At 35.3% G+C, this 18,449-nt stretch overlaps 2 protein-coding genes across 3 annotated transcripts; one reads left to right on the top strand and one right to left on the bottom strand.

Annotated features, from left to right (window-relative positions):
- Nucleotides 1-737: 737 nt before the first annotated feature.
- Atg14 (autophagy related protein 14) lies at nt 738-11,134 on the bottom strand. Of its 2 annotated transcripts, XM_088262961.1 has the most exons (7): nt 10,928-11,134; nt 9,799-10,224; nt 6,322-6,470; nt 5,344-5,521; nt 4,518-4,706; nt 3,260-3,410; nt 738-2,178 (listed from the first exon to the last, which is right to left on the bottom strand). In XM_088262961.1, the coding sequence occupies exons 1-7, from the start codon at nt 11,122-11,124 to the stop codon at nt 2,047-2,049; spliced, it is 1,422 nt and encodes a 473-aa protein (XP_088119087.1). In that variant the 5' UTR covers nt 11,125-11,134; the 3' UTR covers nt 738-2,046. The 2 variants fall into 2 exon arrangements, with proteins under 2 accessions (XP_088119087.1, XP_088119088.1); XM_088262962.1 differs by lacking the exon at nt 3,260-3,410 and having other exon boundaries at nt 1,634-2,178.
- A 1,095-nt stretch (nt 11,135-12,229) lies between these two features.
- Nucleotides 12,230-14,785, top strand: IntS11 (integrator complex subunit 11). Its single transcript, XM_088262960.1, has one exon. The coding sequence runs from the start codon at nt 12,645-12,647 to the stop codon at nt 14,430-14,432; it is 1,788 nt and encodes a 595-aa protein (XP_088119086.1). The 5' UTR covers nt 12,230-12,644; the 3' UTR covers nt 14,433-14,785.
- The last annotated feature ends 3,664 nt before the right edge of the window (nt 14,786-18,449 follow it).

The raw sequence follows: 18,449 nt of genomic DNA on the forward strand, positions 1-18,449 counted from the left end.
TCAGAAGAAATTAAATTTTTAACAAAATAAAGAACAAATAAAACACACAAAAATGAAATTAAAACTTTAAATTAAATTATAATAAAACAGTTATTTGGTAATTTTTATAATTATAACCAGAACTGAGATAGTTTTTTTTCTCTTTTGTCTAATTTTAAAGTAAAAAATGAATGTTTTGCATGTTTTATTTAAATTGTTTAAATTGACAATAGAACAATAAATTAGAAACTATTGTTTTCAGCACACACTGTACAAGAAATTCAAAAACAAGATATTTTTAGAAACGGTTAAATATAAATATATTTTTATTTATTTTAAAATGTAAAAATATTTCACCGAAATTTAATAATATTTTTTGAAATCAGTAAAATTTCTATCACATTCAAATTTCTAACACGTAATAAACACATCAAACAATATTTAATACTACAATTTTTCAAGTGAAAAATAATACAATTTTTAAATTGACAATACTCATTTAAAGTGATTGTTTTTTGGGCTTAAATAAAAATCATTCATTTTGTAAAATTTCATAAAAAAGCTAATTCAAATGCCTAATTATTATTTTCTCTTACATGTAATATGTTTAAAATCAAGAAAGATAATTTCTTAAAAATACATGAATAAGGTGATATACAATGAAGGCGTGTGAAATTGTAAATTTATTTACATTCACAATACGGAAATACAAAAATAATCTGTATTTTAAATAGATAAGGTGGTACATTTGTTTTAACTTTGGTGATTCTGTTGATTTAAGGCGAAGTACCTTACCCCTCTAATATACAGAAATGATAAATAATTATCATTGTTTAAATTTTCACATTGATATTGTCTTTTACATAAATATGACAAAATATTATAAAGTGTGTAAATATTTTTTTATAATCCCTGACTACTCCTATAATAAAAAATATTTTAAGTGACAAAATACATATTATGACTTAAATATATGTAGAATAGACTCTTAATTTACCAGGATTACTTTAATGGTGAAATAGCTCAACTGGAATGTTTTTTTAAAAAAAAGTGGAAAAATCCAAAATCAATATTACATCATTTCAAAGAAAAAAAAATTGTGTCCGCTGCAGTAAAAAAAAACACATCGTTGACATTTATTTTGTAATAAATAATATTCCTTTGTAAAATGACTGTCAAGCATGTCTAACTAAATTTGGGCTAAATACCACCATTGACAGACAAAGGAATTGTGGATTACAAATACATAGATAAAAGCTATTTATAAAATTGTAAATTTCAAAAAAAAAAATTAATAGCCAGGAAATTTATTTTACTGTTTTTTTTAACCATCCATCCCAGTAAATATAAAGTCTACTGTTTAAGTATAAATGAACATATGGTACATATATAAATATGGTGTGTTGGAGAACTAAACATGATATACATATCATGTTTTGTATTCTCATTAAAGTGATTAGATTTCAACGTTTAGATGCTAATTGCGCTTTTCTGAATACATACTATAATGTGGTATGTCGAGAGTATGTACTACTTTTCAGTGAAGATAAGTGTGCGTTGGTGTATAGAAATCCTTATATAAAGAAATCTAAACCAGGCTTTTCAAACTTGTTGCCCGTGAGTATTTTTTTGCGGAGCACTACCCGCGGTTATATTTTTCATTTATTTTCATTTCTCATTGAAATCATTTTTATGTACGGGAACATAAGATATTCTTTTACAAAATCATTAAGTTGCATCTACTGTACCTCATGTGACTGTTTTTGATGATAAATTATTCACTTTAAGTTAGATAAAAATGAAAATGAAATTTTTGAGTTTTTTGGTGTGGCCCTTGGCGCCTTTTGAGTTTGACACCTCTGATCTAAACGATCATTTTAAAATTTCTCATCTAAAATTTACTTTATAAAGAATCTGTGTATCAGCATACCCTCAATTAGATTTATAGATGTGTATGGAGAATGTGTGTGTAGACTTGGCGCTGATTAATCCAATGAACATAGGGACAATTTTGTGTGAATATACTTAGATTATTTTAACATGTGAAGGGTCAGGTTTGTATGCAGATTACTTGGTGGTCCATCCTCGCCACATGGACATGATAGAGGCTGCGGCGCTGGTGACCAGTCCCGGAGCCACGGGAGTAGAGATAAGATTTATAGCTGGAATGCGGATATTAGGTTGATTTGCATCTCCCATCTGGAATAAGAAGAGAAAAAAATTCATTTGCATTAATACAAAAGATATATACATACAATGAAGCATGTACAATGAGAAAAAAAACTAACCACCCTCATAAATCTGTTGTTATAATTTAAGCAATTGAAATTACAATAAAATAAAATATCATCAGGTCAAATTTCAGTTCAGCCAAATATCTGTTTTGAGTTTTATTTATTTATTTATAAAAATTATTATTTTTCGTATCCATTTTTGATGTTCACAATCGATATTAATTTAGATATACAATTTTTTTATTATTATATTAGATATGCAAGTACAACACTTCATATGGTAAATTGCCATCCACAGTTTTACTTTAGCAAATAATATTATCCCTGAGAGCTTTTTTTCATGGTGTAGAAAATTTGCTACAAACGTAAAATACTGCATAGAATTACAAAAAAAATATTCTTGTACATGTCGTAAAAGTATAATCGTTAATTTTTATGTAAGTTAAATAAACATATGAACATAAAAAAATATTTTCATTAATTGATTGATGGCAGTCACTTAAATCTGTCCATGTTTAATTTAAGTTTTACTTAGTACATACATTTGAAGAAATATTGGTATTTATAAAGCAAAACTTAAATTAAAAATAAAACATAAATAAGTGACTTTATATTTTTTCATTATCTCCGCAGTTTAAAAAAATATATCCAAAAATACCCAAATTATGCATTAATACAAAGACAAGTACACAAGACATCTCTGAATAGGTTTGACAGTAGGTTTAAAATATAATATTTTGTCAATGTTAAGGGGATAGTAGAGATGGCGGTTCACCTCCGTGGTGTAGTGGTCAGCGCGTTTGGTTACCATGCTGGAGGTCCCGGGTTCGATTCCCAGGGGAGTCAAAATAAATTTGGGTAATTTTCACTCTCATATTTATTTAGTTCAACCGTACCCTGGACTGGTACAAGAAGCGCAGGTCTGATCACCTTGCCTTCATGCAATTAACAATCAAGATAACACTGCATTGCTACGATGTAGTGCCCTATGCACCATCGGGTGCGGATAAGGGTTAAAAAAAAGAAGAGAGATGGCGGGTACTGACCGTTTCCAAGTCCCACTGCAAGTGCTCGGGGGGCTCGTCCTCCTCATCGGAGCCGACCACCGCCTCTGCCCCCCAGCCCCACCCCCACCACTCCCGCTCCAGCCACTGCGCCTGCTGCTCGTGCCGCTGGTAAATGTCCTCACAATGGACACTGCAAATTGCAATCATCGTTAACCCCCCATGAACCACAACCTTGGAAAACTTAATTCATTTTTTTTAAAACATTTTAAAAATAAAACTAACTAACTAACCAACCATCACGCCGCTTTCCCACCGGGGTAGGCAGAGAGAATAGAACGCCACACCACTCTGTCTTTGCAAACATTCTTCGCCTCTTCCATGTTCATGCATCTTCTCATACATACCCGCCGATTGTTACGACTCCTAACGTTAAAATAAAACGCTTTGTTTTTATAAATTGTTGGTTTTTTTCCAATCGGTTTAGATTAATACCTTGTATTATTGAGAAACTAGACCGGGAGTGTGGAATCTTTTAATTTTTAAAGGCCACATTCATTTGAGTAGCCCACTTGCAAACCACATTATGTTGAAAAACTATTTTTTTAGCCAATGGCGCAAATCGGTAGAAAATAAATTTTAAATTTTAAAATTAAAATTTTAACGTCCATATGTAACATAATCTGCCAAAACTCGTTAAGTTAGGAATAAAATGCAATAAATACTCTTGCAAAACTCGCTATGCCAATCGACAGTTCACTTTCTAAAATCTCTAAAAAAAGCTCAAATCTGTAGAAGATTAAATCTACAACATCTTGAGTGTGTCCAAATACTTGGACACACTCAAAATGTTGTAAATAAATTAACTGGTCAAATTATAAGCTAACATAATAAAAATGAAAATGATACTTTCTGGCGTTTCTCATGTATGTGATTATAATCCAGGATTTGGACCTCACATACTAATATAAGAGTTTCTGCTCAATAAAAAGCTTATTTATATCTCACCAATAGATGTCTCTAGTGAAGTTCTAGTGATTCAAGAACAAGGTTTCTAAACTGGTTCATATAAATAGACCTTCCAAGAATTTGAGTAGTGTGGTTCTCAATAATGGGTAGAATTGATGAATGTTACACATGTGTAAAGTGATCACTTAAACCAGCCTATGACGGTCATCAGCCCCGTAAATGCCCAGACTTCCATATTCTTCTTCATCTTTGATGAGATGTCAAAAAATAATGTGAAGATTAAATCTTCTATTTATTTTTTAGATGTAAAGAAAGAAAAAAAAGTGTTAACCCATTGAGCTGTAGAGGGCAGGCCCGCAGCAGGACATGCAGGGGCGGTTCCACCGCGACAGACGGCCCAGCCAGCCCGGGTGCTGCTGCTCCGAGCCCCGCACCCGCGGCCACGGCTGCGGCGCAGCCCTGCAGCCGCCAGACCCGTCGCTTGAACCTCCGCTCCTCCAACTCACAGCTGCACAGGTCGCTATGAAATACAACCAAAACCATATTATTTTTTATCAGAGATGGCGAACCTTTTTGAGCCTGAATGCAAAAAATGAAAAAAAAAACAATTTAATAATATGTCACGTGTCACATGCCATGGAAATAAAAATACATGAATTTAAAATTTTTCACTTCAGATTTTTAATATAAACAAAAAATTTTAAAAGAAATTCACCTTGGGAGTGACCATGTTTCGATGCTTTCTGCATCATTTTCAAACACCGTAAATGAAAATGACGCGGAATGCATCGAAACATGTAATCCAACAGATTTTAAGAAATAGTGCTATTTACTTAGTAAAACTTGAATTAAAAATGGATAGATTTTACGACAAAAATGGATAGATTTTACGCCAATTAATGAAACAAATTAAAACGATGAAATTAAAAGTCGAAATAATAATAATATTAATATACAAAATTATACAATAATAAGGATCAAATTATAAGTTGGAAATATTAGGCAAATTGGCAGCCCCCTCACTCCGTGTTTTTGACTTGGGATTAGATTACTGTATTATTTTAATGACCATCTATTAGTACTACCACTCTCAATCAGCACCTCAGATTCACTAAACTATTGACTGATTCACCAGGATAAATATTTCTGCGACTCACCTATAGGAGATTTTGAATGGCAGTCTTACATCGAGGTAAAATGCCATAATTTGTAATAACTGTGCACTGTAGGCCAGAGCGGCGCTGATCCGATAGGCGGGGTTTTGTTTCACCGATTCCGGAGCCACCGGCTGTCCACCAGAGGTTTGCTTGTTCACCAGACACTTGTGGGCTGCCACTGCAAAATAAATTCTATTAAATTCATTTCTACAATATTAAATACTATTTACTTTCATTAATTGATTCGGCAGTCACTTTGTTGTAAAATCCATCCATTTTAAATTTAAGTGTTACTAAGTAAATACCACTATATGTAAAATCTATTGTGACGCATGTTTCGATGCATTCTGCATCATTTTCAAACACCGAATAGTGTTTGAAAATAATCCGGAATGCATCGAAACATGTGTCACGGTTTTAAGAAATAGTGGTAATTACTAAGTAAAACTTAAATACTATGTTAAAAGAAACATTTATCAAGTACTACATTCATAGAAGCATATTTTTTATAAAGCTTTGTCAAAAATGGGACATGTTATTTTGATATATTGAAGAAACCAAGAATTTGTCATATTTTGTACCTTTGGAAGTTAATAAGATAAAAATAATTGTAATTTGAGTAACCATCATTAAATAAGTACCATTGTTAATTACCAATCTTATCCGTTAAAACATCAAATTGACAAAATATCAAATTTTTCAAGGATAAGTTTTTATAATTTATTTTATCATATTAAGAATTTTTCGCTATTTTTTAATTTGTAAAATGTGAAAAACTCGTTCATGCCAATTTCTATACATTTTACAATTTCCATTTTCTAAATGGACCACTTTCTGCCCGGGAAACATTGATAACACTAATGACTATGACCTCTAGAAACAAAATCCATATTGGAGCACAGAAACGCTTGAGGCAGAGAAAAGGTCAAACTCGTGTGGCTATTGATCGACCTTTGAAAGGGGTTTTTGCATAGTTACCCCAGTGACAATAGGCGCTGTAGTCTGCAATGTCTATGGGCAGGAGTGTCGACAGTATCTGTAGCGATGCCAGAGCCTGCCCTCCCGCCACTGGGCGGGAAGCTTCTGCGAGAGCTCGCTCCGTGCACCCCACACTTCCCAACCCCATACTGGAAAATAAAAACAATATATACACATTGAAGTAGTTTCTTGTAAAATGAAAGTTAAGCAAGGGGTGAGTGAACGAAAACGTTTGTTGAGGAAGGATGAAGGAGTAAAAATGACAAAAAATTTCCAAGAAAATATAAAAATTTTCTGGAAAGAAGTCAAAAACTCCCGAAGTCTAAGCTTGAATGTATGTACGAAATCGATTGCAGCGAAAGACGGAAAAATGGTGACGAATGAAAAAGATATAAAAGAGAGATGGAAAGAGTATTTCGAGGAGGTGTATGAAACACATACGATTAATAACGTTAGTGACGTAAGTACATTTCCCCGAATACGTGTGAATGATGTTTCAAGAGAGATAAGTATGGAAGAAATTAAGAATGCCACTAAGTCTTTGAAAAATGGAAAGGCTCTAGGATTTGACAATTTTGCCGCAGAATACGTCAAGAAGGGTGGCGAAATAGTTCTCACATGGTTGCATAGGCTCTTTAACCGTTGTCTGGAGGAGAGTTATACTCCGGTGGATTGGAGAAGGGCAGTTATAATGCCTCTCTACAAGGGTAAAGGTTCTAGGGTGGAATGTGGGAACTATAGAGCAATCAGTCTATTGAGTGCTGTTGGCAAGATGTATGGTCGAATCCTTATTGAAAGAGTGAGAACCATAACAAAGGACAAAGTGTGGGATGTCCAGAGTGGATTTATGAATGGGAGAGGATGTACGGATCAAATTTTTGCCTTGCGCAACATCACTGAAAAGTTTTTGGCCAAAAACCAAAAGCTTTTCTGTGCTTTTGTGGATTTGCAGAAAGCGTATGACCGAGTTGATAGAACGAAGCTATGGAAGGTGTTATCTGAGTATGGGGTAAGCAGTAAACTTATCCAAGGCATAGCATCCTTGTACGAGGATAGCACTGCATGCATAAGGGTAAGTGGTTCATTTTCATCCTGGCTTAGCATCTCTGAAGGTGTTAAGCAGGGATGTGTAATGTCACCGTGGCTGTTTAACCTATACATGGATAATTGCATGAAAGAACTGAAAGATTTAAATGTTGGAGCCAGAATGAATAATTTGACTGTCTGTTGCCTTTTGTATGCTGACGATGCTGTTCTTCTTGCCGATAGCAGAGAAGATCTGCAGGCGTTGGTGACAAAAGTGTATAATGTGTGCAAGGAAAGTGACTTATTGATGAATGTTAGCAAATCTAAGATTATGGTTTTTGAAAGAGAAGAATGCAGATCTGAATGTGAAATATTGGTAAACGGAGAGATTCTGGAACAGGTAGATGATTTCGTGTATTTAGGTAGTATGTTTTCTAGGGATGGAAACATTGATAAAGATATAGAAAGGAGAGTGAATGCTGGGAACAAAGTGAACGGTGCACTGAAATCAGTTATAGCAAATAAAAACCTATCAGCGGAAGCTAAACTGGCAGTGCACAACGGAGTACTGGTTCCAACTCTAATGTATGGAAGTGAAACATGGAGTTGGCAAAAGAAGGATGAAAGTAGACTGAATGCAGTCGAAATGCGATCTCTCAGAAGAATGTGTAACAAAACGATGTATGATAGATGTGCGAATAGAATTATAAAATAAGATATAAATATAAATAAGGAAAGAATGCAAAGCTGAGATAAGCATTATCGATAAAATTAAGAAAGGTGTGTTGAGATGGTTTGGACATGTAGAACGAATGAGTGAGGAAAGAACGGTAAAACAAATTTATGAGGCGAATGTTAGCGGGAAAAGAAGCAGAGGAAGACCGAGAAAAACATGGCACGATCAGGTATGCCAAATACTTGAAAGTGGTCAGGTTAGGAGTCGTAACAATCGGCGGGTATGTATGAGGAGATGCATGAACGTGGAAGAGGCGAAGAATGTTTGCAAGGACAGAGTGGTGTGGCGCTCTATAAGGAAAGAATGCAAAGCTGAGATAAGCATTATCGATAAAATTAAGAAAGGTGTGTTGAGATGGTTTGGACATGTAGAACGAATGAGTGAGGAAAGAACGGTAAAACAAATTTATGAGGCGAATGTTAGCGGGAAAAGAAGCAGAGGAAGACCGAGAAAAACATGGCACGATCAGGTATGCCAAATACTTGAAAGTGGTCAGGTTAGGAGTCGTAACAATCGGCGGGTATGTATGAGGAGATGCATGAACGTGGAAGAGGGGAAGAATGTTTGCAAGGACAGAGTGGTGTGGCTCTCTATTCTCTCTGCCTACCCCTGCGGGGAAGCGGCGTGATGGTTAGTTAGTTTTAGTTAGTTAGAAGTAGTTTCTTCTTATTCCTCATTGCTGAGGGTTGTGACCCTTGTAGAAGCAATGACTCTTCTCCAGTTATCCTTTGACTGCGCTGCACGTAGCGCTCCAACCACTGAGGTGCCTGCTGCTGCCTTAGTTTGATCGGTCCATCGTGTAGGGGATCTTCCTCTCCCTCTTTTCCCCTCTAGGCTACCGATCACAACTAGTCGTTCCAGGCTATCCTCGTTGCCACGCGCAACGTGTCCAAAGAACTGGAGAATCCGTCGGGTACAGATATTGGCCAGAGTCAAGCCATCCAAGCGTAGTTCCTGGCGAATGGACTCATTGGTGCGTCTAGCTGTCCATGGAATTCGGAGCATGCGCCTCCAACACCACATTTCGAAAGCATCAATTTTTCTCCTTTCTGCTGCTTTTAATGGTAATTTAAACCAAGTAATTTCGCATTTAGTTTTTGTATTGCCGTTTGCTTGATAACAAAAAAAAAAAAAAACTAAAAACACCAGTAATTTATTAACACATTGTCTGCCACAGCAATATTCAGAATTCCGGTCTAAATGGGCAATTTCATTTAATCATATTATATTATTAAAAACTCTAGTTGTAGTATATTTACATTGATTTTTGTTCTCTTCCCAGAAGCCATCTATCCATATTACAACTGATATACTAGGAATTTTATCGTAGCTGCACGAATATGGCAAGTAAACACAGTGTGAGATAACTCATAGTCGGCATCCTAGCAAAGAACACAATCCACGAGTTATCTCATAGTTGACAGTCAATGTGTTTAAAAAAAAGTAACTAACCATCACGCCGCTTCTCTGCAGAGGTAGGCAGGTAGAATAGAATGCCACAGTAATCTGTCTTTGCAAATAATCTTCGCCCTTTCCACATTCATGCATCTCCTCATACATACCCGCCAATCATTCCGACTCCTGACCTGACACCACTTTCAAGTATTTGAAATAATGCCAAGTTTTTACTTCATTAATTTGTTTTACTATTTGACCTTTATGCCTAGTCATTTATCGATGGAAAAATTACTTATGTACGTAATTAAATGTTTTACCTGTGAGAGTTAGGGATTTCCTTGATGGGAAATACAAAGTCCACCAACTGCTTGAGTCGTTGCCTGCGCAGGACTTTCAAGGACTCCTGCTCCAACTCTATGTGACTGCCGAGCCTCTTGACAATGCCTTTCTTATTGTGGACATGCTTCCACACCTTCTCGATCTTCTCCTTGTACTTGGGCAGCTTCACCGAGACCTGGGAGTTGTGTTCTCTAAGTGACGACAACTTGTATTTGTTAACTTTTTCATTGTCCTTCTTCTGCTGGATGGCGAGCTTCAAGAGTTCCACCTTTTCCTTACACCTGTTGATCTCCAGGAGAACATTTTCTTTTTTTAATCGGTTGTTCAGCAGAACTTCGCAAGATTCCTCAACCGATTTGATATTCTCCTTCATATGAATCCATTTCAACTGTTTGTCTGCATACCTGAAATGAGTTTTTTTTTAAATTGAAATACAGCAGGACCTCTTTAATCTGAATGCCCACTCATCTCTTTAATACACGCCTAGAATGGACTGACCAAGTGGATATTCCTGAGAAGATGATTTTACATAAATTGAGAGACAAAGCTTTTTACTTGTCATTAAATAAATCTCAACTAACTAAAATATTTGATTTCTTTAAAAAAGTTCAATAAATACATCGACCAATTTAATCCAATTTTCTCAAAGAAATATTTTCATCATGACATTATTCTTTAAAATTAATTGGTTTCCCTAGTCAATAAATTACTAAATAGAAGAAAATTGTCAACGACATAAATACATCCAATCTGAGTGAAGGTCATTTATCTGTTACATTTGTTTGATTATCTGTGAAGTTAGTATATTTTGTGTTATCTAAGACGTAATAAAAATAATAAAAATATGCAAAAACATGTTGAAAGAAAAAAGAAAATTAAAAAGTCATGACATTTTATTTGTTTACTTACATGATTTGAAACGAAATACATACATAAAAAAATGGATGACAAAATATTATAAATAAATAAAATAAGTTATTTAAAGTACAATAAAATGAATCCTTAAAATGAAACAATATTACAAATAAAAATAAGAATGCAAATAATATGAGGATATGCGTAGGTCAGTATACAAGTATCGGCTATTTGTAAACACAAAGGTAGTACCTATCGGAAAAATGGGATGTTGAATAGACGAAGTCTCCGTTTCTGATGCATTGTATACAGTAGAAAACTTTTCTAAAATGAAAACACAAATAACATTTACGACGTGTTACACTGAATTGGCTCTCACTTCCTTCTATTGATGATAATTGAAAATCTTTCGGAGCTTCGCAACTATCATCTGATCTTCTTTCCGCCATAACGATTTATGAAAATTAAAAATTACAATCATCTGTCATTGCTTATCATTCTTTCTATGGTTTACTAGTTTATGGTTATTTAAGACGGCAAAATGTTGATCTAAAAAAATATTTCTTCATTTTGTAAATAAATAAAAAATTGAAAGTCAATTTTTTTTAATTGAAATTAACGTTTAGTAGTGTCGAACGGAATTTTTTTAAAAAAGATAACTAAATAAATAAACCACCCGAGCATTTTTCGAATTACATTACAGTAACGGTTTGAAGAAATTGGAATAAAAATGTTATTAGTTTAGTAATGTTTTAAACTTTAAAAAGTACAATACGGTATAGTTTCACGATGGGGTAAAAATTGGTAAAATTTACTATCACCTTTCTCCCAAGCAGTTTATATACCTACGTATCGAAAAGTTTATAAATCCTGCATATTGCTAGTGAGCACATATGCAGTTGAGACTATGGCTCTGACAAAGAGAAATGCAGAGAAGCTCGAGTGTACACAGCGATGCATGGAAAGATCCATGCTTGGTTTTAGCCTGAGAGATAAAATTAAAAATAAATAAACCAGGAAAAAATCAAAGGACATCATGGATCGCGTGGCAAAATGGTAGTGGGCAGTGGGCAGGACATATGGCGAGATATGACCCCACAAGATGGATCCCAAGAATTCTACGATGGAGACCTTGGGAGAGCAAAAGAGGTGTTGGAAGACTCCAAAAGAGATGGTCTGGCGTTATTGTCGCTGTGGGGGGTAAAAACTGGCTGCAAGCTGCAACCAACCGGAGTAAATGGAAAAAAGGGGAAGACGCCTATATCCAGCAGTGGAGGTCAGAGGACTCGTAAAGAAGATATAAATATCTTCTTTTATATATATATATATATATATATATATATATATATATATATATATATATATATATATATATATATATATATATATATATATATATATATATATATATATATATATATATATATATATATATATATATATATATATATATATATATATATATATATATATATATATATATATACATATATATATATATATTGTCTATGGTAATGCTTATCACAACAAAATTCAAATTAGTCCAGCCGAGTTAGTCTTTGAACAAAATAAGATCCCATACACGTGATAAGCGATTGTCGCTTTACAAAAAATAACGTTTAGGCTCGTACATAAATGTGGCGTTTATGTGGAAATATATGTTTTTGAGTCGCGCGTCTTGATCATTAGACGCGCGTCTGTCGCTTGACATGTGTATAGGGATAAATGTCACATTGCCGAATAAACCTTAATCTCTGGCAATGTAATGTCAAACTTTATAAATATCGCATAGTATTTTTTGCTATATAAAAACTCGAAATCGTAGGATCTCATTGGAATTATTTTAATTGGCCATAAAAAAAATATATAGATACGATAAAGTCTTATTTCCTATCAACATAACATAATTTTTGTGTTGATAATTCATAAGATTAATAAAACATTTCCATTTTGTGACCTGTTTATAAACATGCCTGATATCAAAATAACACCGCTCGGAGCCGGTCAAGATGTTGGGAGAAGCTGTATTCTCCTGTCGATGGGAGGTAAGAATATTATGCTGGACTGTGGAATGCACATGGGATATAACGACGAAAGAAGATTTCCTGATTTCTCATACATTGTACCAGAGGGGCCTATCACCAGCCAGATCGACTGCGTTATCATTTCGCATTTCCATTTAGACCACTGTGGCGCGCTTCCCTACATGTCCGAAATAGTAGGGTATTCTGGCCCCATATACATGACCCACCCCACCAAAGCCATAGCCCCCATTCTCCTGGAAGATATGAGGAAAGTAGCGGTCGAAAGAAAAGGCGAATCAAACTTCTTCACATCACAAATGATCAAAGATTGCATGAAAAAGGTCACCGCAGTGACATTGCATCAGTCAGTGATGGTAGATAATGATTTAGAAATTAAGGCTTATTATGCGGGACATGTTCTGGGGGCTGCAATGTTTTGGATCAAGGTTGGGTCCCAATCTGTTGTCTATACCGGAGACTATAACATGACTCCCGATCGCCACCTTGGAGCCGCCTGGATAGACAAATGTCGCCCTGATCTTCTCATTTCGGAGTCTACCTACGCCACAACCATTCGAGACTCCAAGAGGTGTCGAGAGAGGGATTTCCTCAAGAAAGTGCACGAATGTGTTGAAAATGGAGGGAAGGTCTTGATCCCAGTTTTTGCTCTCGGGCGAGCTCAGGAATTGTGCATCCTGCTTGAAACTTATTGGGAGCGCATGAATCTCAAGTATCCTGTATACTTTGCAGTCGGTTTGACTGAGAAAGCTAATAACTACTACAAAATGTTTATAACATGGACTAATCAAAAGATTCGCAAAACATTCGTACAGCGAAACATGTTCGACTTCAAGCATATCAAGCCGTTTGATAAATCTAACATCGACAACCCGGGAGCCATGGTGGTGTTTGCCACTCCGGGCATGCTGCACGCCGGGCTCTCTCTGTCCATCTTCAAGAAGTGGGCGCCTAACGAGAACAACATGGTCATCATGCCCGGTTTCTGTGTCCAAGGAACCGTCGGTCACAAAATCCTCAATGGAGCTAAAAGAGTAGAGTTTGAAAACGGTCAAGTTGTAGACGTGAAAATGGCAGTGGAGTACATGTCTTTCTCTGCGCACGCCGATGCTAAAGGCATAATGCAGTTGATCCAATACTGCGAACCTAAAAATGTGATGCTTGTCCACGGGGAAGCTGAAAAAATGGAGTTTTTAATGCAGAAAATTAAAGAAGAGTTCAGCATTGACTGCTTTAATCCGGCTAATGGCGAGACTTGCATTATTAACACTCCGCTCAAGATTCCCGTAGACGTCTCCTTGCGGCTGCTGAAGGCCGAGGCAGTCAGGTACAACGCGCACCCTCCGGACCCCAAGAGGCGACGCATCATGCACGGGGTCCTGTGCGTCAGGGACAACAAGCTCTCCGTGATGGACATAGACGAAGTGTGCGAGGAAGCGGGAATAAACCGACACACCATCAGGTTCACTAGCACGGTGCGCTTGGAAGCACCGGGCCCGGCATCGCGCACTGCCCAGCGACTGCTTCAACTCCTCACCGATCGCTTACCCTCGTGGACTATTCATCTCACTGATGGAAATATCTCTGTGGAATCTGTTCTCATCAAAGTTGAGGGAGATGAAGATGTTAACAAGAGTATATACGTATCGTGGACCAATCAAGATGAAGACCTCGGAAGCTATATATTAGGACTATTGCAGTCTATTTGTCAGTGATCTTTCTGTGATTAGGAGAGTGTATCTGTTAAACTTCACGATTTATCCCAGGATAAATCTTACAACATCAGATGATAGGTATAAAATCAAAAGTGCCTCTTTATAATAATCACACTTTTCCACTGATTGGTAATTTATAAATTGCACAAAAATGCAGAAATATTAATACAAAAGTGAAAACATTTAATTAACAAGTAAATTAATGTTTGAAAGACCTTTATCTTTAAAATATTGCAGAGGCGCTTTTAGTTTTGTACCCCTCACACGCACTAATATATTTTTGTATTTTGTTGTTTTATCCATTTCATGTATTAATGTTATATTTTGTAAATAAAAACTCAACAATTTTTTAATCTTGACTGTTTATATATTTCAAGTATGTACATTTACCATCATGAAGGAGGTTTAGATTTTTTTAATTTGCAGATAATCAAATTTAAACACAATAAAACCCCAAAGTTCAAATATGTTTGGCTTGTCAGAAAAAACTCCCCCAACTTTGAACCCTGGTGTATGCTTGTAATTACCAAGATACATATGAACTGATATTGCCATGAAGTTTGGTTTGTATACCTAACATACATGAATCAATATATTCTGTGCTTGACTCATGTTAGAAGTCACCAATTTTATTTTTTTATTTTTTATTCATTTAATATATTTACATTTTTATTAATAACATAATACATTTGAATCATTTATACATATGGAGAACTTTTATATTTCGATTCGCTGTGCCTCTCCATAAAAGAGTCTGTGCGAATATGGTTGTCAAATGTGGATAGACCCCAAAAGGATCAACACTATCTGTTCTGAGATTTTATACTAGAACTGCCAAGTACTTATTTTTATGAATCCCGCTGATGTATTTACTACAACTTGACTTTAAAAATGAAAATATCAATATAAATGATTAAAGAAAACACTTGTTTTTTACCACTTGAGTTTTATTAAAGACTACATGTTTCAGAAGTTAAACTTCCATAAATAAAATATCAATATAAATTATAATAGATACGGGTTCAGAATTTTTCTATTTCTCTGTAATACTTTTACGTCTTACATAAAAGTATTTTAATATAAAGTTACTCATTTCCAACAACGGAAATAAATAAATTGTAAAATAAATCAGGGATAGAATCACCAATACACAGAGGTTTCTCAGAATATGCCTGCTTGCCGCACTTTACGTACGCGGCCTCACACTATTTCCGACGGTCTCATTTTACTAGCGCTGCACGAGTCGTCGTTCATGGTGGTCGTATCGTTGCACTAGCTTCGGCAGCAAGAGCAATGTATTTTTTCTCTTTTTTAGGTATTTAGAGGAAGTTATAGCCCTCCACAAAAAGAGTGATCCGCTGTTGTGTGACAACTACCATGGCATTACTCTTTTAAGCGTTCCTGGAAAAATTCTGGCACAAATAATGCCGGTAAGAATCCAACAACCGATAATGCGAGTCCTCAGAGAGAACCAAGTGGGTTTTCTACCAGGCAGGGTGTGTGCTGACCATAGTGGCTTACGATGCCTTTTACAGCAAAGTAATGAATGGAACTGCGCCCTTGCCTGCTGTTTTGTAGATTACGAGAAAGCTTTCGACAGTCCGTACAGGTCTTCTCTTTGGAATATCGTAGAAGCATAAGGAGTTCCTGTCGAAATTGTAGCCATTATCAGCGCTTCACACTAACAGCGAATGCTGCGTTAGAATAGATGATGTGTGCAGTGAACCATTTGAGGTCTCTACTGGGGTGAAGCAAGGCTGTGTACTAGCCCCGTTTCTCTTCATCATCATGTTCGGCTTCATCCCATGAATGTCAATCCCACCGGATCGAGGAATTGCAGTGAGTCCTGCTCAGAAACTATGTGATTTAGAATATGGGGACGATGCAGTTCTAATAGAAATATCAATCGGAGCCCTGCAAGATATAATTGGCTCCCTCCAAATAAACTCCGCTCGGTTAGGTTTAAGAGTGAATGCCAAAAACACCAATTTCATGTGCAACTCAGCCTGTCTGGACCGAGGTCAACATCTTACTTGTGAGGGACGAACGCTCGTTCGAGTTGACACCTTCAGATACCTTGGAACATTCGTGGTGAAGGATGGTAGTGTCCAGAAGGAACTGAACATACAGCTCGGAATGGCAGGAGCCATATTCAATAAAATGCACAATGTCTGGGACTCACTGCTTTACTCGACAAAAACCAAGTGCCACCTCTAACAAAATAACGAAAGCAATAAATGGAAATTGACAATTTGAATAAATTTTTAAATAAATGATCAGCAGGAATTTGGGACAGAACTGCAACTGAATATTAAAGAAAACAGAATATTAATATTAAAGAAGTCTATAGAACAAGTATAGAAGTATATGGATTGTGAAAGGTTGTAATTTTTTTGAATAGCAAAAATAGACGAATGGTAGATTTTTATGAACTATTGATAACTGTTGCCCACAATTCACTCCATTTCGTCACATGTTATGTTGGAAAAGATTCCACGTAAATATTTTTATCAAAATAATTATATTGCTTGAATAGAGATTAGTTAACTGACATTTATATACTACTTTGGGAAGCACAATTAAGATAACATTATTTAATGGTGTATTTTTAGTTTCATCTAGAGTTTGTTGTGGTATATTAAATCATCGCCATTTGTTTAGAGTAATACCCCTTTGTTAGCTATATTTAGCTAGGACTAAATATTTTAGATCAAGGCAAGGAAAGTAGAATTTAATAATTATCTTAATAAAATAATTAGGCCAGCAAATCATTTTGTTTGATCACTTTCATGCATTTTACAAGATATCATTTACTCGTTACTTCATATTTAATTACTTAATCTTTTAGAAACTAACCTCTACTCTACACAAATCTGACTAAAATATCAATAACATATTTTTTCCAATATTTAGTAAATGATTTTTTTCTTACATCCGAAAATATTGGTACATTATTTTGTTAATTGTTAAAAATATTTATTTTATTGTTAATAAAATTTTGGAAAAATTAAATAATATGCAAGCAAGAAGTCCTTCAGGTACACCAGCTTAAGGTTGAAATCCCATATGTAAGTTAACGCCTTAACTATGTAGTGAAGATAACATTAACTTATCACTCATTACCAATGGTATACTCACGCATTACCATTTTAATGTTGACACTTCCTTACACATTCAGTCAAATATAAATTCCAATGTGCTCTACCATTTGTCAAAAAGCTTTACTTCCATAAATGATTGAAGTAAAATTAAAAAATGGTCCAATTTTTTTATTCTTGGAAACATTGTGACATAATATGAAGTTGCGGAGTAAATTTTCTGTCAATATACATAGTTTGTCCGCCTCCGTGGTGTAATGGTTAGCATGTTTAGCTACCGTGCTGGATGTCTTGGCTTTGATTTCCAGGGAGGGGGGGTGAAAATTGGAGTATTGGAGATTTTACACTCTATTATTAATTCAATATTACCCTGAACTGGTCCCAGAAGCGCAGTAGTGATCACCTTGCCTTCATGTAAGTAACCATCAAGATAAAACTGCGTCAATACGATGCAATGCCCTATGCATAATTTGGTGCGGGTAAGGGGGTTAGAAGAATATATATTTTAAAATTATCAAAATTGAAGATTTTTACATCATTTGTGCTAAAGCATGTGACCAATTGGTAATTTAAAGAGACAATTGGAGCGTTTGTTATTTGGGACTTCTCATTGAAAGCGAATGATAAGAATTTTGATGGTCGTAAATATTGATAATTGTATCGACCATCCCCGGGGCGATTAGGACTACGAGCATTTCAATTATCCAATAAAAACCTTTACGTTTTTGGTTTTTCAAATATATAAAGAGAAAATATATATTGTGATGTAAATCTGGTCCTGTATCATAACGACCGTTTTGTTTGTTGATGAAGCAAATATTAAAGTGAAAAGCAAACTTGAACGTAACTGATTTGAGATCATTTGGCGGTCGTGTATTTATGTCATTCAGGCTACAAGTGGAAAATTATTTTACTTGTT

The sequence above is a fragment of the Brachycentrus maculatus genome, unplaced genomic scaffold, assembly GCF_059751285.1.
Source record: "Brachycentrus maculatus isolate JH-2025_06_01 unplaced genomic scaffold, ASM5975128v1 h1tg000195l, whole genome shotgun sequence".
In the NCBI taxonomy this organism is placed as follows: Eukaryota; Metazoa; Arthropoda; class Insecta; order Trichoptera; family Brachycentridae; genus Brachycentrus; species Brachycentrus maculatus.